We start from the raw sequence: 26,816 nt of genomic DNA on the forward strand, positions 1-26,816 counted from the left end.
CAAAAATAGCAAAACTAGTGTTGTTTTCAGATAGAGCTTTAGTTGGGAAAACAAATACTACAGGTGAAAAAGAAGCTCGGTCTCTTAGGGCTGCTTATCACGCACTTTGTATCACAGGACTTTTAGTGTGAAATGGAAGCCCAGGTTGCTTGGGTAAGCGCACGGTGTGTTCTGCTGTTGTCAAGGCTGTTGGAAGCAATACCCAAGCCATACATTCTACCAGATCAGTTATGCTCTGCAGTTGTAAAGAGAGCTGCAAGTAGTCCTTTCATCTATATTTTTCACTCTTTAAATAAGGAAACTATTGACTCATTTCTAATCTCACCTCTTCTGGACAAAGGTTGGAACTCCTTTGGTAATTACTGGGGCAAAAAAACACACAAACAAAATCAGAGTAGGGACCAGGTGATACCAAGGGTTTTATGCAGTCTTTGACTTGAAAGGATTTTAGGAAAGAATTTAAGTATAGAGGTTTTAGCCCCCTGAATTTAAAGTCATTATACTAGTAATTTCCCCAATTGTTAAAAGGCTTAAAATAATAATAATTATAACAAAAGCGATTACTAATATATTATACTTTAAATGCTCTTAATACTACTGTAACATACCTAGTATTTTAAATATATTACCTCCTTAAATCTATATCAAAAGCCTTATAAAGGTAGGTAGTATTCTCATTTTTTCAACTGAAGAAACTAAAACTGGAAAGATAATATAATTTAAGGTAACAAAGTTATGATTTTAACTGAAGTCTATCTTGCCTTAAAGCCCTTGCTCTTTATATTATCCACACTCTGTCCCCAGTTCTTCCCCCAACAAGTAGTCAGTGCTGCAGAGTTTGGGGAGAGAGGGCAGCCAAAAGAAACTTGGATGTAGGTAGAACCTAATTTGGACCTGAGTCTACAGAGATACTGATTGTACCTCCCCTGGGATGTAACTCAGAAGAGTGGAACATTTCACTCCTAATGTGACTTTGGAACAGACTTAAGTTCAGGAAAAGGCCAATCGATGTTTGCACAGTAGGGTCAGTCATAAAATGATGGAACTGGAAGAGACCTTCGAGATCATCTGGTCTAACCTTCTCATTTTACAGGAAACTACAACCCAAAGACATTGAATCATTTGACCAAGGTTATGGTTTTTGAGAGAACCGGTAGAAGAGTGTGGTCTGCTGGTCTGAGGCTCTCTGCTCGCTCTCAACATAACACTGCCAGTGCTTGGATGCTGGAGAATTCTCTTCTATGTCTAATATTCTGATTTTCTTTATTGACTAGGTATTTCAGTATCTGTAGACAAGATGGAATCAACTCCATTTAATCGACGGCAGTGGACTTCACTATCATTGAGGGTAACGGCCAAAGAACTTTCTCTTGTCAATAAGAACAAGTCATCGGCTATTGTAGAAATATTCTCCAAGTAAGTGCTGATTCTGGTCCAAAAGGACCATCTGTCTTGAGCAAACATTACCACCTGTCAGGGAAATCAGTAAAGGAAGCACATGGTATCAAATGGCTTTATTGAGCTCCTTTTGTATTTTAAGCACTATATAGGCACTGTGGAGAAGGAGGATGACTATAATAATCAGGAGACACATTTTATCTTTGAATTTTTGTTTAGTTGGGGAAAGAAAAAGTTAACGAATTCAAAGATAATTATAAAACACATAATTACCAAGCAAAATGTCACAAGTCCCATATAAGTAAGAGTAAGAGAGAGAGTGACTATCATGGACAGAGACTAGTCACAAAGGCTTCCTGATTGAGATGAGTTTTAAAGCAAGTTTTGATTTAGTTGAAGGGAATGGAATGTAAGGTGCATTCTCTCTACCTGCATCGTCCAATATAGTAGCTACTACATATATGACTATTTTAATTAAAATTAAATAATATTTAAAATTCAATTCATCAGCTGCACTGGCCACATTTCATTACATGTAGCTGGTGGCTACCATATTGGACATCACAGAAACATTTCATCATTGCATGAAGTTTTGTTGAACATTACAAACTATGTAGGCAAACTATTGGCCACTGGCTGCATTTTAGTAAATAAAGATTTAGTGGAACACAGCCATGACCATTTGTGTATTGTCTATGGTTACTTTCATCTACAACAGCAGAGTTGCAGCAGAGACCATATGACCCTCAAAGTCTAAAATATATACTATTTGACTCTTGAAAAAGTTTGCTGACTTTTACTCTGGACCATGAGTTCTTTGATATGAGGGCCCCTTTCCTGCTTATTTTGTATCCCCAGTGTATAGCATGGTGACTTGAACATAGTAGATACTCAACAAGTATTGAAGAAATACTATCTATATATATAAAAGCCTAAGCTACCGTTTAACTGGTAGCTATGATGTGCACTGACCACCAGGGGCAGACGCTCAACGCACAGGCATGGAAACATGGAACAGACTGATGAATCTTAGAGGGAAGGGAGGAGGGGGGAGGGGAGAGGACAGGAAGAGATTAACCACAGATCTAGTATGCATACTAGAGGCCCTGTGCAACAGTGGGGTCCCTCAGCCTGGCCTGCAGGGATCGGGCCAAAACAGGCAGTCTGACATCCCCCGAGGGGTCGGATTATGAGAGGGTGCAGGCCAGGCCAAGGGACCAGGCCTCTAGTATGTAAATAAGAAACCATGATGGCAAATACATTGACTTTGCTCAATAAAGATGCCGCAGTGAGGAGGAGCTTAGGAAGATGGTAGTTTTACTCACTAGCAGTTTGTTAATTGATAGGTAGCTACAATACATTAAGAAAAGGATGGTAAGTATTTGAAGAAAGTAATTCTGGGAGCTATATCTAGGATATAATTAAATATCAATAAGAGGTTTCTGTAATCTACAGTGTCACCTTTTCTTCAATAACAAATCCATCAAGCATCTGCTATGTGGAAAACACTGCTCCTTCAAACTTTTGACCTTGGTTATTGCTTAAGGTGAAGTGAAGGTTGCATGAGACTTCCTAGCCCTTTTACCTTCTACATAATGCATTTTATATTGTTGTAATTTTATGTCACACATGTATTATTCTTATATTTAAAATAAGAAAATTAATGAAGCTATTTCAGACAAAAAGGATCAAGATCTGAAGGCTATTAAGACTTAATCCCTGACCTCAAGGAACTTAATGGTACGTTTAGTATAGTTTATATACAGGGTGTCCCCCAAAAATGTATACATACTTAACAGCTGATAGCTCAATTGATATTTCTTTCTTTTCAAATTTAATCCATTGGAAGTAAAAATTATTCAAAGTGTGTATACATTTTGGGGGCACACCCTGAGTGCAGGAGGTCCCCAAACTTCCTGCATCTTAAGAATCACATGGGGTACCAGTTATCTATGCTGCATGAAAAAAAAAATCTCCAAAGTTTAGTGGCTTAAAATAATGAGAGCATTTATTTTGCTTATAAATCTCTAATTTGGCCAGAGCTTGCCTCTGCTCCCCTCAGCATCAGCCAGGGTGGCTCAAAGACTGGTGACCATAATTTTACCTAAAGGCTCACTCAACTCACAAGTGAGGAGGTCAATGCTGGTAGGCATCTGGGCTCTCAGCTGAGGCCCTGTTCAGAACACCATTTGGCTGCTTGGTTTGGTTGGCTGCATTCCAAGGGCAAACATCCAGACACAGAGGGAGTGAGAGAACAAAGGAGGAAGGGAGTCAGGGTGAGAGGATGTATTGCCTTTTATGACCTAGCCTCAGAAGTTATACACTTTTGCCACATTCTCTCATTAGAAGCGAGTCACAAAGGCTGGCCCATATTCAGAGGAAGGGGAGTTTGACTCTACTTTTATTTTTTTCCCCTTTATTGATTAAGATATTACAAATGTGTCCTTATCCCCCCAATGTCCTCTCATCCCCCCAATCCTGCCCTCACCCTCACCCCCTGTTGTCCACATCCATCGCTTATGCTTATATACATGCATACAAGTCCTTTGGTTGATCTCTCCCTCTTACCCCCACCCTCCCCTACCTTCCCTTTGAGTTTTGAGCATCTGATTGATGCTTCTCTGTCTCTACATCTGTTTTTGTTCATCGGTTTATGTTGTTCATTATAATCACAAATGAGTGAGAGCTTGTGATATTTATCTTTCTCTGACTGACTTATTTCACTTAGCATAACGCTCTCCAGCTCCATCCATGCTGTTGCAAATGGTAGGAGTTCCTTCCTTTCTACAGCAGCATAGTATTCCATTGTGTAGATGTGCCAAAGTTTTTTAATCCATTCATTTGCTGATGAGCACTTAGGCTGATTCCAAATCTTAGCTATTGTAAATTGTGCTGCTATGAACATAGGGATGCATATATCCTTTCTGACTAGTGTTTCTGGTTTCTTGGGATATATTCCTAGAAGTGGGATCACTGGGTGAAATGGAAGTTCTGTTTTTAGTTTTTTGAGGAAACTCCATATGTTCTCCACAGTGGCTGCACCAGTTTGCATTCCCACCAGCAGTGAACAAGGGTTCTCGCCAGCATTTGTCATTTGTAGATTTGTTGATGATAGCCATTCTGACAGGTGTGAGATGGTACCTCATTGTCATTTTGATTTGCATCTCTCTGATGATTAGTGACTTTGAGCATGTTTTCATATGTCTCTCAGCCTTATATATGTCCTCTTTCAAACAATGTCTATTTAGGTCCCTTGCCCATTTTTTGATTGGGTTGTTTATCTTTCTTTTGTTAAGCTGTATGAGTTCCCTGTAAATGTTGGAGATTAAACCTTTATCAGAGATATCATTGGCAAATATGTTCTCCCATCAGTGGCTTTTCTTGTTGTTTTGTTGATGGTTTCTTTTGCTGTGCAGAAGCTTTTTATTTTGATATAGTCCCATTTGTTTATTTTCTCTTTAGTTTCCATTGCCCTAGGAGCTGTGTCAGTGAAGAAATTCCTTCGGCATATATCTGAGATTTTGCTACCTGTGGATTCCTCTAATGTTTTTATGGTTTCCAGTCTTACGTTTAAGCCCTATATCCATTTTGAGTTTATTTTTGTGTATGGTGTAAGTTGCTGGTCTAGTTTCATTTTTTTTGCATGTGTCTGATCAAATATCCCAGCACCATTTATTGAAGACACTGTCTTAACTCCATTGCATGTTCTTGCCTCCTTTGTCAAATATTAATTGAGCATAGTGGTTTGGGTCGATTTCTGGGTTCTCTATTCTATTCCATTGGTCTATATGTCTGTTCTTGTGCCAGTACCAGGCAGTTTTGAGAACAGTGGCTTTGTAATACAGCTTGATATCTGGTATTGAGATCCCTCCTATTTTGTTCTTCTTTTTCAGGATCGCAGCAGCTATTCGGGTTTGTTTTTGTTTTTTTATTCCAGATGAATTTTTGGAGAGTTCTTTCTAGATCTGTGAAATATGCTGTTGGTATTTTAATGGGGAGTGCATTGAATCTATAAATTGCTTTGGGTAGTATGGACATTTTGATGATGTTGATTCTACCAATCCATGAACACGGTATGTTCTTTCATCTGTTTATGTCTTCCTCTATCTCTTTTTTCAATGTCCTGTAGTTTTCTGAGTAGAGGTCTTTTACCTCCTTAGTTAAGTTTATTCCTAGGTATCTTAATTTTTTGGTGCAATGGTAAATGGGATTTTTAAAAAATTTCTCTTTCTGTAAGTTCATTCACTATTGGCGTATAAAAATGTCATAGATTTCTTGGCATTAATTTTGTATCCTGCAACATTGCCAAATTCATTTATTAGGTCTAATAATTTTTGATGGAGTCTTTAGGGTTTTCTAAGTACAGTATCATGTCATCTGTGAATAATGACAATTTTACTTTTTCTTTTCCAATTTGGATGCCTTTTATTTCTTCTTATCTGATTGCTTTGGCTAGCACTTCCAGTACTATGTCAAACAGGAGTGGTGAAAGTGGGCATCCCTGTCTTGTTCCTATTCTTAAGGGAAATGGTTTTAGTTTTTGCCCATTGAGTATGATGTTGGCTGTAGGTTTGTCATATAAGGCTTTTATTATGTTGAGGTATGATCCCTCTATTCCCACTTTGCTGAGAGTTTTTATCAAGAAAGGGTGTTGGACTTTGTCAAATGCCTTTTCTGCATCAATCGATATGATTATGTGATTTTTTGTCTCTCAACTTGTTTATGTGATGTATCAAGTTTATTGATTTGCGGATATGGTACCAGCCTTGCATTCCTGGAATAAATCCCACTTGGTCATGGTGTATGATCTTTCTAATGTAATGCTGGATCCAGTTTGCTAGAATTTTGTTGAGGATTCTACTTTTATTTTTCTTAATCCTCACTCAATGATATTTTTTCCATTGATGATCTTAGAGAGAGTGGAGGAGGAGGAAGGGGGAGAGAGAGAGAGAAACATCGATATGAGAGGAACATATCAATTGGCTGTCACCCGCACATGCTAGGGATGGAGCCTGCAATAGAGTATGTGCCCTTGACCAGGAATCGAACCAGAGACCCTTTAGTCTGCAGGTCGATGCTCTAACCATTGAGAAAATTGGCCAGGACTGACTACTTTTTGATGGGTGGCGTTTCAAAGGTTGTTTTGGATATGTTTTTGTTTGTTTGTTTTTTCATGATAAAGCTTTTTGTTCAAACATTTTTTTATTATTGTTTAGAGTATTACATATGTCTCCTTTTTCCCCTGATTGACCCCCTCCCTGGCCACTCCCACCCCCTAGGACAAGCCCCCACTGCTCCAGGTCTGTGTTCATTGGTTATGCTAATATGCATGCATATAAGTCCTTTGGTTGATCTCTTTTTTTTAAAATATTTTTATTGATTTTTCACAGAGAGGAAGGGAGAGAGACAGAGAGTCAGAAACATTGATGAGAGAGAAACATCGATCAGCCGCCTCCTGCACATCCCCCACTGGGGATGTGCCCGCAACTCAGGTACATGCCCTTGACCGGAATCGAACCCGGGACCTCTCAGTCCGCAGGCCGACGCTCTATCCACTGAGCCAAACCGGTTTCGGCATTTGGTTGATCTCTTACCCCCCTCCCCTGCCTTTTCTCTGAGGTTGGACAGTTTGTTCAGTGTTTCTTTGTCTCTGGATCTATTTTTGTTCATCAGTTTATGTTGTTCATTATAGCCCACATATGAATGAGATCATGTGATATTTACCTTTCTCTGACTGGCTTATTTTGCTAAGCATAATGCTCTCCAGGTCCATCCATGCTGTTGCAAATGGTAAAAGTTCCTTCTTTTTTAGAGTAACGTAGTATTCCATTGTGTAGATGTACCACAATTTTTTAATCCACTCATCTGCTGATGGGCACTTAGGCTGTTTCCAAATCTTAGCTATTGTAAATTGTGCTACTATGAACATAGGGGTGTATATATCCTTTTTGATTGGTGTTTCTGATTTCTTGGGAAATATTCCTAGAAGTGGGATTACTGGGTCAAATGGGAGTTCCATTTTTAACTTTTTGAGGAAACTCCATACTGTTTTCCACAGTGGTTGCACCAGTCTGCATTCCCACCAGCAGTGCACGAGGGTTCCTTTTTTTCCACATCCTCTTCAGCACTTGTCACTCCTTGATTTGTTGGATATGTTTTAAAACCATCCTATGTGGCTTCCCTGTCTCCCTCCTCCCCGCCCCCACAAAGATTCTGATTCAATATCAGAATGGGGCCCAAGAGTGTCTTTAACAAGTATCTCAGGTGATTTTTATTTTTAAGGAAACTTAGGAAGCACTGGTAGTGGAAGAGAGGGACTTGTGAACTTGAAGCACTGAACTTGAACATAAAGCAGAATAATAGCCTGGCCAGCATAGCTCAGTGGTTGAACGTCAACCTATGAACCAGGAGGTCAAGGGTATATGCCTGGGTTATGGGCTCGATCCCCACTGTGGAGCATGCAGGAGTCAGCCAATCAATGATCCTCTGTCATTATTGATGTTTCTATCTCTCCCTCTCACTTCCTCTCTAAAATCAATAAAAATATATTTTTTAAAAATAAAGCAGAATGATAGGTTCAAGCAAAGGATTGTAGAAAGCAGAACATGAGTAAAGGAAATAGGAAAGCAAGCCATCTGGCATGGAGAATACAAAGGGGAGAAGGGACTGGAAGGCGATAAACAATGGAAACAATTGAAGGTTTTCATGCAGGGAGAATGACAGGATCAGACTTGTATTTTAGAAAGATGCTTCTGGCAAAGGTGTAAAAGGCATACTGGAAAGGGGAGAGATTGATAGCACAGAGACAAGTCATGAGGCTCTCTTGAGAACCAAAGTGAAAGCTATTAAGGGTGGGGGGCAGCAGGGATGGGAAGGAAGGGAAGGATTTGAGACAGTGTTGAGATGTGATTAATGGGACTTGGAAACTCCCTGTTCTGTAGAGAAACTTCTTCGCATTCTTACCCTTTTCACCCTCTCTAGCCCCACCTCTCTTCAGCTGAACTTGGCTTTTCCTTGACATGCATTCTGTCTCTGAGTAGTGTCTGCCTACTCTTTCTGCACATGCTTCTCTGAAAAATTCTGGCGCCAGGCGTCAGGGGTGCACCCTGTGACATTGTGACAACCAAAAAAAAAAAAAAAATGAAAAGAAAAAACGGGTGGAGGAGAAACCCCAATAAGATTCCCACGCTTTTCCAGATGTCCCCTGGGGCCAGTCGTGCCTCCACTAAAGCATCACTGGTTCACATAAATGATCTGACTGATATTCTGGACTCACAATTTCTTGATCTCCCCGACTTCTTCAACCTGCCCCTTGTCTCTCGTGCCCCTGTATCTAATCCCAACCCAGACTCTAATACAGAGTTTGGAATTAGTAAATCCCATACAAGCCTAGTCAAGAGACTGTAGGAACACATAGGAGGTTTCTGGTCAGAAATTAATATAAAATTTGGAGGAAACTTAATCTGGCTGATGTTCATAGAATTAGCTGGACTTTACTTTTTTGTGTCGGTGAAAATGACTAGCATTTAAAATATATCTTAATGAAAACACTTTCTCACTCTCTTTAAATAAAAACTCAAATCTGAATATTTTATTTCATTATTATTTTTTAATCCTCACCGAGGATATGTTTTTATTGATTTTAGAGAGAGAGAACAGGTAGGGGAGAGAGAAACATCGATCCATTTCCTCCTGTATGCACCCCAGGCCAGGATCAAACCTGCAACCTAGGTATGTGCCCTGACAGGGAATCAAACCCACAACATTTTTGCTGTTCAGGATGATGCTCCAACCAACGGAGCCACCCACCCAGAGAAAATCTGAAATTTTTCATCTGAAACTGCTCTGTCATGAGGACGTAATAGCTCCCTGGGCCACAGGGTTAGACGACATGACACCACTAATTCCCCAGTGCTGTTGAGGAACCTGTGAGTCATGTCCTCCTTTGTTGGAAGTCCTTGTGACAGCCGTCAGGGGCTTGCTTCTCGTCAAATGTTTAACCACTTTCAGTTTTGGGTTCACTAAGGAATATTCTTGTGAATTTAAGGAGTATGTGCTTTTTCTAATTAAAGCATCTTTAATGCATATTTTCCCCGGCATGGACGTCTTTTTGTACTTTTTACGCTGGTAACAATATGCAGTTTATGAGGGTGCTGTGGATCCCCACCATATTTTTCATGAATTCCAGGTGAGGGCTAAAACACTGTATCTGGAATTCTTGACTTGGTAAATTTGTGACGAATCCAGTCTGTACAAACAAGGGTTTGCACACCTTTTGTCATAGTATGTTATCTTCCTGGGGGCCTCTGAACTATTGAGCTCAAAATCCTGGCCATGAGTGTGGTGGCTATTCTCTGTAGAGCCATCGACAGGAAGTTGAGCAAAGGAAAGGCCGCTCGCTGGATTTTTCTAATTGTTAACAATGCATTTACATGTATATGTAGATAAGAGTAATTTTTCTAGCATCAGAGCTTGTCTCATGAGTACTTTATAGCTCCAGAGTTTTCTTTTACTAAACTTCTCTGCTGTATAAATAATTGAATTTGCGGTAAGGAAGGGCCTATTGATGGGTCCATTTGAATGGCTAGCTTTGATTTCACTTACCATTGACTTCAACAGAGCATAATCCTTTGCTTGATTAAAATTTGACTCTTTTTGTGGAATTTGGTTTCTTTGCAGAAGTCTCCTGTTTGACTCTGACATTTTTAGAATTAAAGGGAATCTAGTTCAGTGGTTTTCAAACTCTCTTAATTGAGTTCTTCAGAGGAACCTCGGGGTAATTCTGAGAAAATGGGAAGACCTAAAGGGCTGAGCCCGAGCCCTTTCACCCTAGTCATCCTGCTTTGATCCCTTTTATGTGTTAGGTTCTAAATAAGATATCATTTGAACAGAGTATTCTGCAGCGAAAAGAGATTTAAAACTACTGATCTGGCTAACCTTCATCCCATTCCTCTGACAGAATATGAACTTGATGTCCAGCAACTATGACTGAAGACCACACCCTACATAGTGGCAGAACACAGCACACATATTCCTCCCCCTCCCACAGTGCCTTCTCCTGTCACAACTCTTCCCATTCTTGTTACCTACTCCATAGTCCCAAGGAAGAACAGGGTTTATATTTAGTTTTCTTCTTCAGTAAGACGAGAAAAAAAATTGACCCTTAGATCTTCCTGGTTAACCTCTTTGCTTCTTTGTAATATTTTGGTGGTGAAATTGTTCCAGAAGAAAATACATTCACTGAAACTTGGGAGTTTCCATTTTCCCTTTTTGGCTCAGTGTTCCCTTTGCTCTATCTGAGGGCTTATAAGTAAGAGTCATGGCTCAGGAACTTTGTTTTCTGGCCTTAGAAAAGTTTGAGACACTGTTATTACTCCCCAGATAATTTTAGCATCCTCCATCAGCTGCCTGCCTCACAGCTGAGCATTAATGAGCAGTTGCAAAATTAAATTCAGCATGTGAAGAAGAAAAGACTGAAGGGAAAAAAAATCTGGGCAGGGAAGAGAGATGATATTTTAATCATAGAAATCTCATTGCAAATATTTCCTCCTCAACTTTAAATTTTCAGAATGCCTCCGCCCCTTCCTCAAATCAATAACCTTCATATTTTGTGTCAGAATAATGCTAATAGCTCTAAATGCCTTTGAGGAAAGTCTGAGGCCAGAATCCTGGTCTAACACCAAATTCAGAAGGATTAGGCCTTCGCGTCTCTTAGCCTTCTGAGGGTACAAAGTGTAAAAGTAGCAAGAACCTGGCTTGGAAGAAAGCAGTGGTATAGAACCTGTCTCCCTTTGAATTTACTATTTAGCAAGTACTTCATTACAAATAAAAGGTGAGGATATTGGGTTTGGGAGTTTCAAAACAATTCAAGACAGCCATCAGTATATATAGATGCTTCAATGCTAAAAGGTCAGGACTGAAGTGAAAATTAGTTTGATCTTCTTTCTTTAAATCTGTGTTTCTGTTAAGACAGTAAAAGGAACTTCTGAACTTATTTACCCAACTACCCACAGTGTAAATATTTTGCCTTGGAGAACAGTTGACTAAGAATAAATCCATTTGCAGATTGGCTCTGGCTTTCATATATTGTATTATTGCTGTAATACACTGAAGATGATTACCAAGGGTTGTGGAAACACAAGTTCAAGGCAGGTTCTAAGTGCCTTCCTAGCTATAATCCACTGTGTTTCTGCAGTTCCATTTTTAGGTACTCTCTCAGACACATGTACAAGTGGGGAAGGAGGGATATATGTACAAGGACATTCACCACAGCACTATTTACAATGGTAGAAAACTAGAAACAATCCAAATGCCCATTAAAAGGAGTATGGGTAAATTAATTATACTATATTCACAATGGAAGAAGATCGCCAGGGTAACCAAGGGCTTCTGTGTTGCTAAATCGAGATGTTTGTTAGCCTTTGTCTTGCATGACTTCTCACCACTTCTTCCTTCCCACATTTTTTTCTTCTCTTGACTTCACTGGCAGTTTCCTGCTTTTCCTTCTACCTCTCTGCCTGTTCCTTGCCATTCTCTTTTATCAACTCCTCTTCCTCTTCTGACTGCTAATGTTAGGGTCTCCAGGACTGAGTTCTGGGCCTTTTCTTGCACTACACACACTTTGTAGGTGATATCATATATTCCTGTGCTTTAATACCATCTGTGGGCAGACAAATCCTAAATTTATAGTATTAGCTCAGATTTCTCTTCTGAGCTCTAGACACATGTATCTAATTACTGCCACCATCAAATGGATGTTTTAGTTAACATGGCTAACACTGACCTCTTGATCTTCCCTATCCGCAAATTCACTCCTCCTTCAGAATTCCCCATTCCAGTAAAGTAAATAGTACTTCCATTGACCCAGCTGCTAAAAACCTGGGGATCACTTTGACTTCTTTTCCCCCACCTCTTATCACCAATCTTGTTGATTCTATCTCTGAAATGTCTCAAATCTATTCACTTTTCTTTATCTCCAATGCCACCACCTTGGGCCAAACCAGCATCATCTCTCGCTAATGCCACCCCCATTCTCAGCCCCCTCCAGTCCATTCTCCACATAGTATCCAAAGAGCTCTGTTAAAAACATGAATTGGATTGATGACCATTTGTTGTACCTAGGATTTTTTAAAGTTTTTTTTCCCCACTGATTGATTTTAGAAAGAGGAAAGGAGAGAGAAAGAGAGATCATTTTGTTGTTCCACTTATTTATGCATTCATTGGTTGTTTCTTGTATGTGCTCTGACCAGAGATCAAACCTACAACCTTAGCATATCGGGATGACATTCTAAACAATTGAGGTACCTGGCCAGGACCTCATTGTATCTAGGATTAAGTTAAAAACCCTTACAAAGCCCCTGCTTCCAAGCGTCATCTCCTGCTCTCCCCCTTTCTCAGTGCACTTCAGCAACACTGTGGGTCTTTGTGTACCTATACATGAAACGCTTTCTTGGGGCCTTTGCATGTGCTATTTTTCTGTGTCTAGAATGCGTTTCTTGCCTCATTTTGCCTATTTTTCTATTAAGTTATTTGTAATTTTCATATATATATACACACACACACACACACACACACACACTAGTGGCTTGGTGCATGAAATTCGTGTACATTAAAAGGGAATTAATTAGAGGAAATATTTTAATATTGCTATTTGCCCTTTCTCTATAATAGAAGTGTTAGAGATGAAAGAAAATTAGTAAAATGTATATGAAAATCTCCCTCCTGTCAGAGTCTGGGGCACGCCACGGGACCCAGAGTCAAGTCCCCCGCCCACCCATGTGCACCTCAAAATCGCACGAGACCTGGCTGGCCCCACCCCCGTCAAGTCCTAAAGGTCGGGGGGTGCAACCTCAGGTCCCCCAGCCCGGCACCAGGACAGGGGGCATGGCCTCAGGTCCCCTAGCCCGGCTTCAGGTCCCCTGGCCCTGGTGCCAGGGTGGGGGGTGCGGCCTCAGGTCCCCCAGCCCAGCCTCAGGTCCCCTGATCCCGGTGCTGGGGCAGGGGACATGGCCTCAGGTCCCCCAGCCCCCGCCTCCCTGCGTGAGGGTGTGATGACCATTTGCATATTAGCTCTTTATTATATAGGATGTGTGTATTTTTATTGATTTCAGAGAGGAAGGGAGAGGGAGAGAGATAGAAACATCAATGATGAGAAAGAATCATTGATCAGCTGCCTCCCACACGGCCCCTACTGGGGATGGAGCCCCAAAACTGGGTTTGTTCCCTAACTGTGAATCGAACCATGACCTCCTAGTTCATGAGTTGATGCTCAACCATTGACCCACACCAGCTCGGCGGTTGGTCATTTTCTTATTAATTTGTAAGAGTTCTTTGAGATATTCTAGAGAAATTAGCCATTTTGTGTAATATAAGTTGCAAATATCTTTCCAGCTTGTTGCTTAACTTATAGCACTTCTAATATCATTTTCTTTCATCACCTCTTTATGGTCAATAAAATCCCAGAAATTTTGGGGTGTTTTTTTACCCTATCCTATAGAAAGTTTTGCTCAGTTGCAGAGTAATACTCAACTGAATTAGATGCTTACTAATATCTGATTATTAAAATGTAAACAGTGATAGGAATGGAAGGAGGACATAGAAATCGTCTCACATAGTCACCTAATTTTGTAGGTGAATCCGGTAAATGATAAATGAAGTGATATAACCCAGGTCACACAGCAGGTAAACAACAGTGCCAGAATCAGGACTTTTTTTCTGGCTTCCATTTTGTATGAGGTTATTCTATTTTACACACATACTAAGAAAGTTCTGAGCTTCTGAAGTTGTTTATTAATTGAAAGTTGGTTTTGGTAAAGAAATGGGACCTGGGTGGAAGGGGTCAATGGGAAAAAAAGGGGACAGCTGTAATACTTTCAACAATAAAGATATATTTAAAAGAAACAACAACAAAACAAAACACACACAGAATGGGCTCTTGCCCATCTGCTCTTCTTCTCTCACCTCCTTTCCCTCTACAAATATCTTGTGAATTCTGAAATTCTACCTTAACCCAGAGAAAAAGCAGCCCTTTGAACATGCCCTTTCCTGGGGTTGGATTGTTGCTGAGGTATGCAGACCCAAGGAGAGGCACATGGTGGGGTTTCTCCGAGCAATGGTGCCACCTTCAATGCTTGACTCAGAGGCTCTGAGGAAGCCAGATTAATGCTCTGGGTGGTCTTGGAAATTTGCTGCCTCCTGGACCTCCCAGGCCTCCTTGATCTTCAAATGGAGAAAACCTGATTCCCCCTCCTCACCCCCCACCGCCCCTGCTGAAAAGCCCTGGGACTTCACTTAATTCTCAGGGATCTCCTGAGCCAAGTAATAAAAATGATAAAATAAAGTGCTAAAATTAATAATAAATGTAATAAAAGTAATAATACATTATATATGCCTGTTTATCAAACCTTAGATGACATTGACTGTAGGCTGTGCCACTATTTCATGCATCACTATGAAAAAAATACTGCTAATTAAACAGGACCAGTGCTTGCTTAACACATAAACTTTTCTCATGTGTCACTCTTATTTGTACATAAAAAAAGTAAAATAATTTTTCTTTAAATGCCAAATCATAGTATAATCTCTTTAAACACATTTTAAATTGCATTTAAAACATGTATAGTACCATCAAATACATTTAACTGAGCCAAAGTGACAATACCAATACTTAGACCAAATTCACACATGTGCAGTGTGACTACCTCTGGGCTGACAAGAATGGAAGATTTCAAAGGCATTAATGTGGGGGAAATGTACATCCTAGGATTAATGCAATGCCATATCCTTCGACTAATCCCAAGGCAGTTTTACACACGTGATCTCATTCAATCTTCTGGCAACCCTGGAAGTAGCTATATAAAGTCATTTTCTAGATAAGAAAACTGAGGCTTAGAGAGATTAAGTGACTTGCCAGACATCATCATAGTTACTAAGTGATGAGACTGGGACTAACCCCCCAGACTTTGTGGGTACTTTCTGCTCTACCCAGTTGTTTCCCAGCATTTGCCTCATCAACTTGGATATGTTATATCAGAGCAGATGACAGGAACAGCAAGAGGTGAGGGCTACTCTGATTCTCTGCTTCTTCTGATAGAGTTGTTAAAGATAGTTGCTGTCAGACATAGGTTTGCAAAAGTCGTTTTCTTAAAGATTGAAATAGTAAAAATATAAGTTTAATTTGAGGACATTCTCTTTTTTTCTCTCCCTTCTCTGAAGGTACCAGAAAGCCGCTGAAGAAGCAAATTCGGAAAAGAGGAGAAATGTAAGTACTCAGAAGGCCCGGGGCATGTGAGGCCTCGGGAGCAGAGCCTGTGTGGCCCAGCCACCTGCAGCCTCTGTGGGGCTTGGGCTCCATGTCAGCTGAGCCAGGCACTTGTGCCAGCTGGTCTGATTTGTGAGCCATTTGCTCAGGAGAACTTGGCTTAGGTGCAGGGAATCATTTTTTCACAGATGTACTCCTTTTGAACCACTTTTTCTTTCCTGAGTTGAGTGAAGGACAGAAGGCCAAGTGCTTTGCCTGAGGTTACTAAAATGGCTTATTACTTCTGCTCAAATTAGGATACAGGGCTTCCTAGGCTGCCATCCTTTTTTCCAAATCAAACAATGAGGATTTCTGTATCTCTGCATTTAAGTGGTGGCTACTGTGCAGCTATTGTCCTCCTCTGGGTTCTTTGTTTGAAACAAACTTCTTGACCCAGTCTAGTTAGCAAGTTTCTTAGCTGCAGGATTCATCAAAGGCTAAAACCTCAGAGCAAGCTCTCTGTGGTACCCATTCTCTACTCTCCCTGCCAGCTAACTTTACAGCTGGGTTGTATGGTATATTTCTTTTGAAATCTTACTCATTTAATCTTATGGGAGGGGGTCGCACGGAGCCTCACATACTTGGACAAGAATTCTTTAATTTGGCTGGCATTACGAAAACATCCTCCTGACAGTTTTCAGTACCTAACCTGTTTAAATTAGTATATAACATGCCCCTGTCAATTTGTTCTCTCTAGAGGGGGGGAGAGGGTAATGCTAAATGGGTCCTTAGCTTAATTTTCCTGTAATTCAAAAATTGGATCCCCTCAGGTACATTGTAAGAAAAAGCTACCATCATTTCACTCAAATACTAGTTTTGTGGTTTTTTTTCATCTATTTATTTATTTATTTATTATGTTATTGATTTCGGAGAATAAGGGAGAGGGAGAGAGAGAGAGAAACATCAGTGATGAAAGAGAATCATCAATCAGCTCCCTCCTGCACGCCTCCACTGGGGACCCAGCTTCGATGCTCAACCACTGAGCCAGACCAGCTGGGCTCAAATGCTGGTTTCTTTTCTTTATTCCTTCTCTCCCCCTTGCCTGCTATTTTCCCCCATTTTCTGTCCTTCCTTCTTTCCTTTTACTATTCATTTAGCAAATATTCAAAGAGCACCTACTATGAGCCACACCCTGTTTTAGGCATTCATACAGACTACCTCCCTGCCACCATAGGGTTTACATTCTAGTGCAGTGATGGCGAACCTATGACACGCGTGTCAGAGGTGACACACAAACTCATTTTTTTGGTCGATTTTTCTTTGTTAAATGGCATTTAAATGTATAAAATAAATATCAAAAATATAAATCTTTGTTTTACTATGGTTGCAAATATCAAAAAATTTCTATATGTGACACGGCACCAGAGTTTAAGTTAGGGTTTTTCAAAATGCTGACACGCCGAGCTCAAAAGGTTCGTCATCACTGTTCTAGTGAGAGAGACAGACAAATAAAGATATTGTGTCAGTTGATGATTAGAGCTATGAAAACATGTAGCAGCTAAGAGAGATCGAGTGTAGAGTGGTCAAGGAAAGGTTCTGATAAGGAGACATATAAGCAGAAATCTGAAGATTTGAGCCAGGGAGAAGAATGATTCCGGCAAGAGATAAGAGCACATGCAAATGCTCTGAGGCAGAAACATTCTTCGTATGCTTGGGTAATAGGGGAAGCAAGGCGATATAATGTGAGGACCTAGACTTTCTTTCTCTTTTAAAAAAATATTTTTATTTATTTCAGAGAGGAAGGGAGAGGGAGAGAGGTACAGGAACATCATGATGAGAGAATCATTGATTGACTGCCGCCTGTATGCTCCACACTGGTTATCGAGCCTGCAACCCAGGCATGTACCCTGATGGGGAATCAAACTGTGACCTCCTGGTTCATAGGTCGACGCTCAGCCACTGAGCCACACAGGCCTGGTTGAGGACTTAGACTTTAACCCTGATGGAGTGTTTGTGTGCAAAGGAGTGATGTGATCTGGTTTAAATTTTTAAAAGAGGAGAGACTAGAGCTACAATGGCAGAAGCATGGAAGCCAATTATAAGACAACTAGAGGCCTGGTACACCAAATTAGTGCATGGATAGGGTCCCTAGGCCTGGCCAGTGATCAGGGCTGACCAGGGCCTTCCAGCTGCTGGCCAGGGCCTCCCTTCCCCGGCTGCCAGTTGCTGGCCAGGGCCTTGCTTTGTTCCACGCTGCCCCTGGTGGTCAGTGCACATCATAGCAAGCGATCAAACTCTCAGTCTCCTGGTCAAACTCCCAAGAGGACACTTTGCATATTAGCTATCCTATATAATAAAAGGCTAATATGAAAATAGACCAAACAGTGGAACAACTGGTCGCTATGACACACACTGACCACCAGGGGGAAGATGCTCAACGCAGGAGCTGCCCCCTGGTGGTCAGTGCTCCCACAGGGGAAGCGCTCCCACAGGGGAAGTGCTGCTCAGCCAGAAGCCAGGCTCATGGCTGGTGAGCGCAGCAACGGTGGCAGGAGCTTTTCCCACCTCCGTGGCAGTGCTAAGGATGTCTGACTGACGGCTTAGGCCCGCTTGGGCCTAAGCCATCAGTAGGACATCCCCTGAAGGCTCCTGGACTGCGAGAGGGTGCAGGCTGGGCTGAGGCCCCCCCCCCGCCCCCCAGTGCACAAATTTTGTGTACCAGGCCTCTAGTCTATATATATATATATGAAATTCGTGCATGGGTAGGGTCCCTAGGCCTGGCTGGCAATCAGGGACCATCTGTGGGGCAATTGGGGGGCCCCCGCTGGCACTCACCTTGGCTGGCCTGGGGCCTGTGGGCTGGGGGCAGCTCCTGCATTGAGCATCTGTACCCTGGTGTTCAGTGTGTGTCATAGCGACCAGTCATTTCGCTGGTCATTTCGCCATTTGGTCGATTTGCATATTAGGCTTTTATTATATAGGATTGTAGTGATTTAGGAAAGATATGATAATGGATTGGACTGGAGTAGTAGCCACATAGGTAATGAGAAGTGGTCAGGATTTATACTGAAGGTAAAGAGAAAAAGAAGAATCAAGAGTGGCAACAATGTTTTTGGACCAAACACTTGGGAAAATGTCATTAATTGTGATGAGAAAGACCATAGTAAAAGCAGGTTTAGAGTAGGAGAAATATTAGAAGCTCAGCTTTGGACTTATTAAATATAAAAATTTTTATAGTTTTTTATCTAAATGGAGATGTCAAATAGGAACTTGGATGTACAAATTTAGAATTGGAAGAGATTTGGGCTGGAGATGAGAACAGATATATATCAACATGTCAGTGGTATTTAAAGATGCATGAGAAGCATGAGATTACCTAGGGAAGGAGTGTAGCTAGAGGGAAGTTCTGAGGACTGAGATGAAGGGTACCTTGGTGTTTAATGGTTGGAGAGATAAGGAGGAACCAGCAAAGAAAACTGAAGGAGAGCAACTGGTGAAATAGCAGTGAAACAAGAGAATGTCAGGAGTCAAGTGAATAAAGTGTTTCTAAAAGTAGAGTTCTCAGCAGAGTCAAACACACAGGTTGACAATTGATGGTTGGATTTGGCAACATGAAGATCATTGGTCATCATGTGCTGTTTGGGAGTGGGATAGAGGCCTGATGGACTAGGTTCAACAGAAGTTGACACCATGAGTGTAAACAAACAATTATGGAGCATAAATTTATGGAGGAATAAGATGTGCTCCCTGCCTTCATGGGACTGTTCAGAGTTTGGAAAATAGAATTTATAATCCTAGTGTGATAAGTACCATATTAAAGAAATACTCAAGGTGCTGTGTTTTAATTTAGAAAAGATTTATAACCTGGGCTATGCCATGTCAAGGAATGCTTCCCAGAAGTAGTGCCTGAGTGAGCCCAAAGGACCAATAGGAATTAGCTTTAAAAGTAGGGTAAAGGAGTGGCAGAGGAGGCAGCACATATACAATGTGGAGGTACAAGAGAACAGGCATCTTTGACAGTTGAAAAGGTAATTGTCACATTCATCAAGATAGAGAATTCATGGGGAAAAAAAAAACAACAACACAGATTAGTCCGGGCCAGTGTGGCTCAGTTGGCTGAGCATTATCCTGTACACCGAAAGGTCTCTGGTTCAGGTTGTGGGTTCAGTCCCTGTCAGGGTGCATGCAGGAGGCAACCGATCGATATTTCTCTCACACATCAATGTTTCTTTCTCTCTCCCTCTCTCTCCTTTCCTCTCTATCTAAAAATCAATAAAAGTATATATTGTTTAAAAAGAGTAAGGAAAGGGTGGGGGGGACATATTAAAATGTGAGGAATGAAGGGAAGAGAAGGGAGACTTTAGCCTTAGATAAGGATGAGTGTAAGATGCCTGTAGGATTTCCAGGAGAATTAATAGGTAAGGAGAGAGTTATGGGTTATGAGTCATCAACAGATAGCAGGGGGCTGAAACCAGATTATCTACAGAGAATATGTACAGTGAGCAAAGAAGAGGACATAAGACAGAGCCTCGAGGGACCTCGCTGTAGAAGAGAGGAACAGGGGAAGAGAAACCTATAAAGAAAATTGAGAAGTGGTCAGAAAAATGGGAAGAAATCTAGGAAAAGGGGGTATCACATACACCATGGAAGGAAGTAATTTTCAAAGCTGGGAGTAATCAGTAATATAAAATGCTGTAGAGAGATCAAAAAAATAAAGCAGAAGTGTCCATTGCACTTGACAATTGAGGTAAAAGGATGTGAACAAGTAATTAAAGAAGAAACAATAAAAAAAGAAGAAACAATAAACATGAAAAATGCTTAGCCTCACTAATAATCAAAGAAATTTAAAGTATTCATGAACTATAAATTGTAATGTAAACAGTTGGCAGATTTTCAAATGGATAATATTCAGTATGTGAAGAAGTATGAACTCATACACTGTTAGTGAGAAGTCAGGCAATACCTATTAAAATATTAAATATATTTCATACCCATTGATCCAGCATTTCTACTTTCAGAAATTATCACACACAAAAAAATCACAAGAAAAAGAAAATAAACTTAAAAGATACATATTGCAGGATTTTTTATAATACTGAAAACTTTAAAATAATTCAGATATTCATCAATGAAGGAATGATCAATTATGGTACATATATTCAGTAGGATATTGTGTTGCATATTATAATATATACTAGAGGCCTGATGCACGAAAATTCGTGCACTTGGGGGGGGTCCCCTCAGTCCAGCCTGCACCCTCTTGCACCCTCTTGCAGTCTGGCACCCCTCGGGGGATGTCCACCTGCTGGCTTAGGCCCGATACCCCAGGGAGTGTGCCTAAGCCATAGTTGGACATCCTTAGCACTGCTGAGGAGGCAGGAGAGGCTCCTGCCACCACTGCTGCGCTCGCAGCCACAGCTGTCAGCCCAGCTTGTGGCTGAGCAGATCTCCCCCTGTGTGAGCATACTGACCACCAGCGGGCAGCTCCTGCGTTAAGCATCTGCCGCCTGGTGGTCAGTGCACGCCATAGCAACTGGCCGTTAGGGTCAATTTGCATATTACCCTTTTATTATATAGGACTAGAGGCCCGGTGCACAAAAATTTGTGCACTCGGGGGGGGGGGGGGCGTCCCCCAGCCCGGCCTGTGCCCTCTCGCAGTCTGGGACCCCTCGGGAGATAACGACCTGCGGGCTTAGGCCTGCTCCCAGGTGGCAGAGGGCACGCCCAATCCCTAGGTGCAGCCCCTGGTCAGGCTCAGAGCAGGGCCAATTGGGGAGTTGGGGCGCTGCCCCCTGTCATGCACAGAGCAGGGCGGATCGGGAGGTTGCGATGCCACCCTCAGTCACGCTCAGGGTAGGGCCGATTGGGGGGTTGGGGCACCGCCCCCTGTCACACTCAAGGCAGGGTTGATGGGGAGGTTGCGGCGCCACCCCCTGTTACGCACAGAGCAGGGCCCATCAGGGGGTTGAGGAGCTCCCCCCTGTCATGCACAGAGCAGGGCCGATCAGGGGGTTGAGGAGTTCCCCCCTGTCACTCACAGAGTAGGGCCCATAGGGGAGTTGGGACACCGCCCCCTGTCACACACACAGCAGGGCAGATCAGGGGGTTGGGGCGCTGCACCCTGTCACACTCAGGGCAGGGCCAATGGGGAGGTTATGGCTCTACCCTGTTACACACAGAGCAAGGCCCGTGGAGGGGGGTTGGGGCACCACCCTCTATCACCCACAGAACAGGGCCGATCAGGGGGTTGGGGCGCCGCCACTGCCACACTCAGGGCAGGGCCGATGGAGAGGTTATGGCTCTACCCTGTCACACACAGAGCAGGGCCGATCGGGGGTTGGGGCGCCACACCCTGTCACACACAGGGCCGCAGGGCGATCAGGGGATTGGGGAGCTCCCCCCTATCAGGCACAGAACAGGGCTGATCAGGGGGTTGGGGCGCCTTCCCCTGTCACGAACAGAGCAGGACAGATAGGGAGGTTGTGGCCCCGCCCCCTGTCATACACAGAGCCACAGGGCGATCAGGAGGTTTGGGCGCTGCCCCCTGTCACGCTGATCCCGGTGCTGGGAGGCCTCGCTGCTCCGCTGATCCCGGTGCTGGGAGGCATATTACCTTTTTACTATATAGAATAGAGGCCTGGTGCACGGATGGGGGCCGGCTGGTTTGCCCTGAAGGGTGTCCTGGATCAGGGTGGGGGTCCCCACTGGGGTGCCTGGCCAGGCTGGCTGAGGGGCTAAGGGCTGTTTTCTAGCTGGCGGGTGACTGAAACTCCCAACTGCTCCTTTTTTTCTTTTCTTTTTTTTTAGTCTGGGCCAGCTTTAGCTCTGAGGCCTCGCTGCTGAAAGCACGTTTCTGGCTTTTGTTTCCCTTCTGTATTTGATACAATGTTGCGGTCAGGCTGGCTGAAGCCTGGCTGACTGAAAGCCGGTTTCTGGGGTTTTGTTTAGCTTCTATATTTGCAACATAGTTGCTTAGAGTTGCAGCTGAGAGGCCGGCAAGTCAGGCGGGGAACGCTGGAGTCTGCCATCACTGGAGCAAGCAAGCCTCCCTGTTCGCTTCAGTGCATGGCTTCCAGCCGCCATCTTGGCTGACAGTTAATTTGCATAAGGATATGCTGATTAGCCAATGGGAAGGGTAGCGGTCGTACGCTAATTACCATGTTTCTCTTTTATTAGTGTAGATAGTATTACTATATGAGTAAGATTTCATGTACTGACATGGACAGATATCAAAAGTACATTAAATGATTAAAGCAAGGTACAGAACAGTAAGTATAGTATGATTTTATAAAATAAATATAGCTTATAAAAATAAGGGGGAAATTGAGAGCATATACACCAAAATATTGGCAGTGGATATCTTGGATGGGAGGGATGGGGATGTCAAATAGGGAAAATTATAGCATATTTTCAAGACATGTATGCACCAGTATACATTCCTATATTGATTGTGACTTTTTCCTCCTAATAAGTTTTTTTTATTACTTTTGTAATCGAGAAAAATAATATTAAAAGTAAAATAACAAAATGGAAATTTTTAAGAGGTAATTTGTGATCTTGATTAGTGCTACTTCAGAAATATTTTGGTAATAGAATTAGAGTGAATGGAAAGTGATCAAGTGGAAATAGCAGCTACAGGTCTTGTGCTTTCAAGACACTTAACTCTGAAATGCAAGAGAAGCAATAACTAGAGGAAGACATAAAGTTGAGGAAGGGTTGCTATATTTTTTAAACAAACTTGTTATTTTGAAATAATAATGAACCTACAGTAGAGTTACTAAGATAGTATAGAGAGTTCCTATATACCTCCACCCACCTAGCTTCCCCTAAGGGTAACATCTTACATAACTATGGTACATTTATCAAAAATTAAGAAATTAACATTGGTGCAACACTATTAACTCAACTACAGACTTATTGGAGCTTACCAGTTTTTCCACTAATGACAGAGGGTTGTTTTTAAGATCCACTAGACTTGCAAGAAGTCTGAACTGTCTCTGGAAGAACAAGAAGTGTCCATATAAATTTACAGAAGTGACTAACCAGGTAAAAGAACACTTAAACATTCTACCATGAAAAGCAAGTTAGAGAAACATCAGGGAACAAGTAGGCAAATTTGTTCCTTTAGCAAATAGTGGGATAACCTAAATTTCCAAAAATGTACTCCTCGTTTTCTCTCCCTCTCCCACTTATTCTTAGGACCCAGAAACACAAACCATTAATACCACCACCAGTTATATTTCCAGGTTCCCTTCAAGCATGGAATATGCCAGTTCCTGAAATCTGTGCTGTCTGGGCACTCATCTCAAAATGACTGGCTACCACTTTTCTGAACAGCTCTCAGCCTAGGAATTTCTTCCCTTCCTTGGAGGCTGTACATCCAGGTAGTCCATGTTTCTAATCCCACTGCTGTATCCTACCAAACACCCGCCTGCTTTTTAAAAATATATATTTTGTTGATTTCAAAGAGTAAGGGAGAGAGATGGATGATAGCTAGAAACATCAATGATGAGAGAGAATCATTGATAAGCTGCCTCTTGCACACCCTCCACTGAGGATCAAGCATGCAACACAGGCATGTGCCCTCACTGGCAATCAAACTGTGACCTCCTGATTCATAGATTGACGCTCAACCACTGAGCCACACTGGCGGGCCGGGCAAACATCCTCCTGCTTTTAATGTGAACATTCCCATGTCGATTTCAACATTAAAGCCCATTATACCCAGCCTCTTCATTTTACAGGTGAGATAACTGAGACCCAGAGAGAGGAAGGGACTTATTCAAGGTCACACATCTCAGAGTGACAGAGTGAGGACTCACGCTAATTCCAAGTCAGATGCTCCTGCAGAAAGGACACTGTGTTGCATCTCCTTGGTGTTCCTGATCTGGATTCAGGCAGCCAATTATGGTCTAGAGCAGTGGTTCTCAACCTGTGGGTCGCGACCCCTTTGGGGGTCGAACAACCCTTTCACAGGGGTCGCCTAACACCATCGGAAAACACATATATAATTACATACTGTTTTTGTGATTAATCACTATGCTTTAATTATGTTCAATTTGTAACAATGAAATTGGGGGTCACCACAACATGAGGAACTGTATTAAAGGGTCGTGGCTAGGAAGGTTGAGAACCACTGGTCTAGAGGCAGATCTGCCAAGATTCTCAGCCTTGCTGGGTAGAATGAACAGTGTGCTAGATGTCACTTTGAAAAAAGAGGCTATGTAGCAACCAAGGGCCCTTGAGAACTTGCAGCATCCTTGACTTCCCACTGCCTTATTCTGAGAAAATAGTTGGGAAAAAGTTAAAACCTTGATACAAATGACATCAACTAGAATCTTACTTTATTTTGTGTCCCACACCTACAGTGTAGAACAGTAGAGACTATAGAGAAAGTAGAAAGAACAGTGAGAGACATTAACCCAAGTTCAGGATTTGGGAGATGACTGGGTACTGTGGATGATCACCATTGTGAGATATGGCTTAAAGGGGTAGAGAGGATCATCCATCTAATAATAATTACCACTTACTGGGTGCCTATTTATGTCAAATGCTACATTACATGCTAAATAAAGCTTCATTTATTCTCCACAATAGCCCTGTATTGTAGTTTCCAGAAATTAAGAAACTTGCCCAAAGTCACTTGGTTGGGTGGAGCTGTATTATACATACAAGTAATACATATTTATTGTAGAAAATAAAGAAAAAGAGAAGAAAATATAAGTGACCTATAATCCATTATCCAATGATAGCCCGGACTATCTTAGTCCAATACTCTTTTCACTGTGCTGACCAACCTGCCGTTAGCTGTCCTTTTTGTTCTGTACCTTCTTGCATCTCTTTCTTCCCCAGAAAGACTATAGCCTCTGCTCTTTCCCCATCTGTGCTTCCCCCGGGTCCTAAAGACCTGGGCCCCTGGCATGACCTGGAAGTGCTGCCAGGAATGACTTAAGGGTGTGGGGCCTTTAATGCTGTCAGACCACACAGCCCTGCCCTTCCCCTTTTTGTCTCCACTCCAGCACTTTTGAACTTGTAGCCTTAAGTGTTCCTTTTCATAAAAGAGCACATGTGCTCCTCCTTAAAATGCCCCCTAAGGGATGTTCTCCACCCAGGCCCTTGTTTGGGACACTGCTGGTATTCTATCACACACCCCTCTCCTCCTAGTCACCACGAGTAAAGTAGAAATGACCATTTTCAAGCTGCTTACAGTAACATCAAAATTATTTCATATTCTGTAGAAGCTTTTTTTGTGATATGAAGATGTCTAATTTTATTTTTATATTCATTTTATTACACAACGCATACATATTTATTATAAGAAAATACAGCCCTGACTGGTTTGGCTCAGTGGATAGAGCATCGGCCTGCGGACTCAAGGGTCCCGGGTTCGATTCCAGTCAAGGGCATGTACCTTGGTTGCAGGCACATCCCCAGTAGGGAGTGTGCAGGAGGCAGCTGATCGATGTTTCTAACTTTCTATCCCTCTCCCTTCCTCTCTGTAAAAAATCAATAAAATATATTTAAAAAAAGAAAGAAAATACAAATGCCCATAATTCATGATTCAAGAGTAACCCATTAATTTCCTGATGTTTTTTTCCCAGAATACGTTTCTATGCTTATATTTAGAAAAGTACATGTGTATTACAAAATGGAATCATGCTGTCTCATAATTTGCCTCTTTCCACTCAAAAGCATCTTATGAGCATCTTTCTACGTTAATAAATGTACATCGATCACATGATTTGTCTCTGAGAAAAGTAGTGTCCAGTTGCCGAGGCAGAATGCCACTTTGATTCTCAGGGCTCCTGTCTGGGCAGGGCAAGGGCAAGGCAGGTAAAGTTGGAGACCAAGATGACTCATCCATTGTGTGGCAGGAGGTACACAGAGCCAAGAGTGCCGCTGGCAGTTAAGGTAGCACCAGCTTCCAAAGCTTTTTTTTTTTTTTAATACTCTCTTTCCCAACAAGAAAACTTTTCATGCTTCTTATATCTCTGATCCATACATGTTTGCACCGAATCTTGTCAGCTAAGTTTTAACACTAAAATCAGGCAGTTGTTCTGTAACTTTAAAAAAAAAATCGTTATTAAAAGTATTACATATGTCCCCTTTTCACCCATTGACCCCATTAGCTCACCCCCACCCCTCAGGCTGTTCTGTAACTTGTTTTCAAGCCTTGTAG

The 26,816-nt window shown here is 42.0% G+C and overlaps 1 protein-coding gene and 1 pseudogene across 4 annotated transcripts in view; one reads left to right on the forward strand and one right to left on the reverse strand.

Moving 5' to 3' along the window:
- Positions 1-26,816, forward strand: part of LIMA1 (LIM domain and actin binding 1) — a 97,216-nt gene that overhangs the window by 34,980 nt on the left and 35,420 nt on the right. For 3 of the 4 annotated variants that reach the window (XM_070410253.1, XM_070410251.1, XM_070410255.1), the window contains exons 2-3: positions 1,275-1,416; positions 15,613-15,658. In XM_070410253.1, the coding sequence (XP_070266354.1) occupies positions 1,298-1,416; positions 15,613-15,658 (165 nt within the window). In that variant the 5' untranslated portion in view covers positions 1,275-1,297. Of the gene's footprint in view, positions 1-322; positions 341-1,274; positions 1,417-15,612; positions 15,659-26,816 lie in introns of those variants that run through there. The other variant, XM_070410254.1, reaches the window with a different exon arrangement.
- LOC139005314 (large ribosomal subunit protein uL30m pseudogene) lies at positions 9,174-9,734 on the reverse strand (annotated as a pseudogene).

This window comes from Myotis yumanensis, unplaced genomic scaffold (assembly GCF_028538775.1).
Source record: "Myotis yumanensis isolate MYYU_CA2020_CCGP unplaced genomic scaffold, mMyoYum1.0.hap1 SCAF_3, whole genome shotgun sequence".
Classification (NCBI taxonomy): Eukaryota; Metazoa; Chordata; class Mammalia; order Chiroptera; family Vespertilionidae; genus Myotis; species Myotis yumanensis.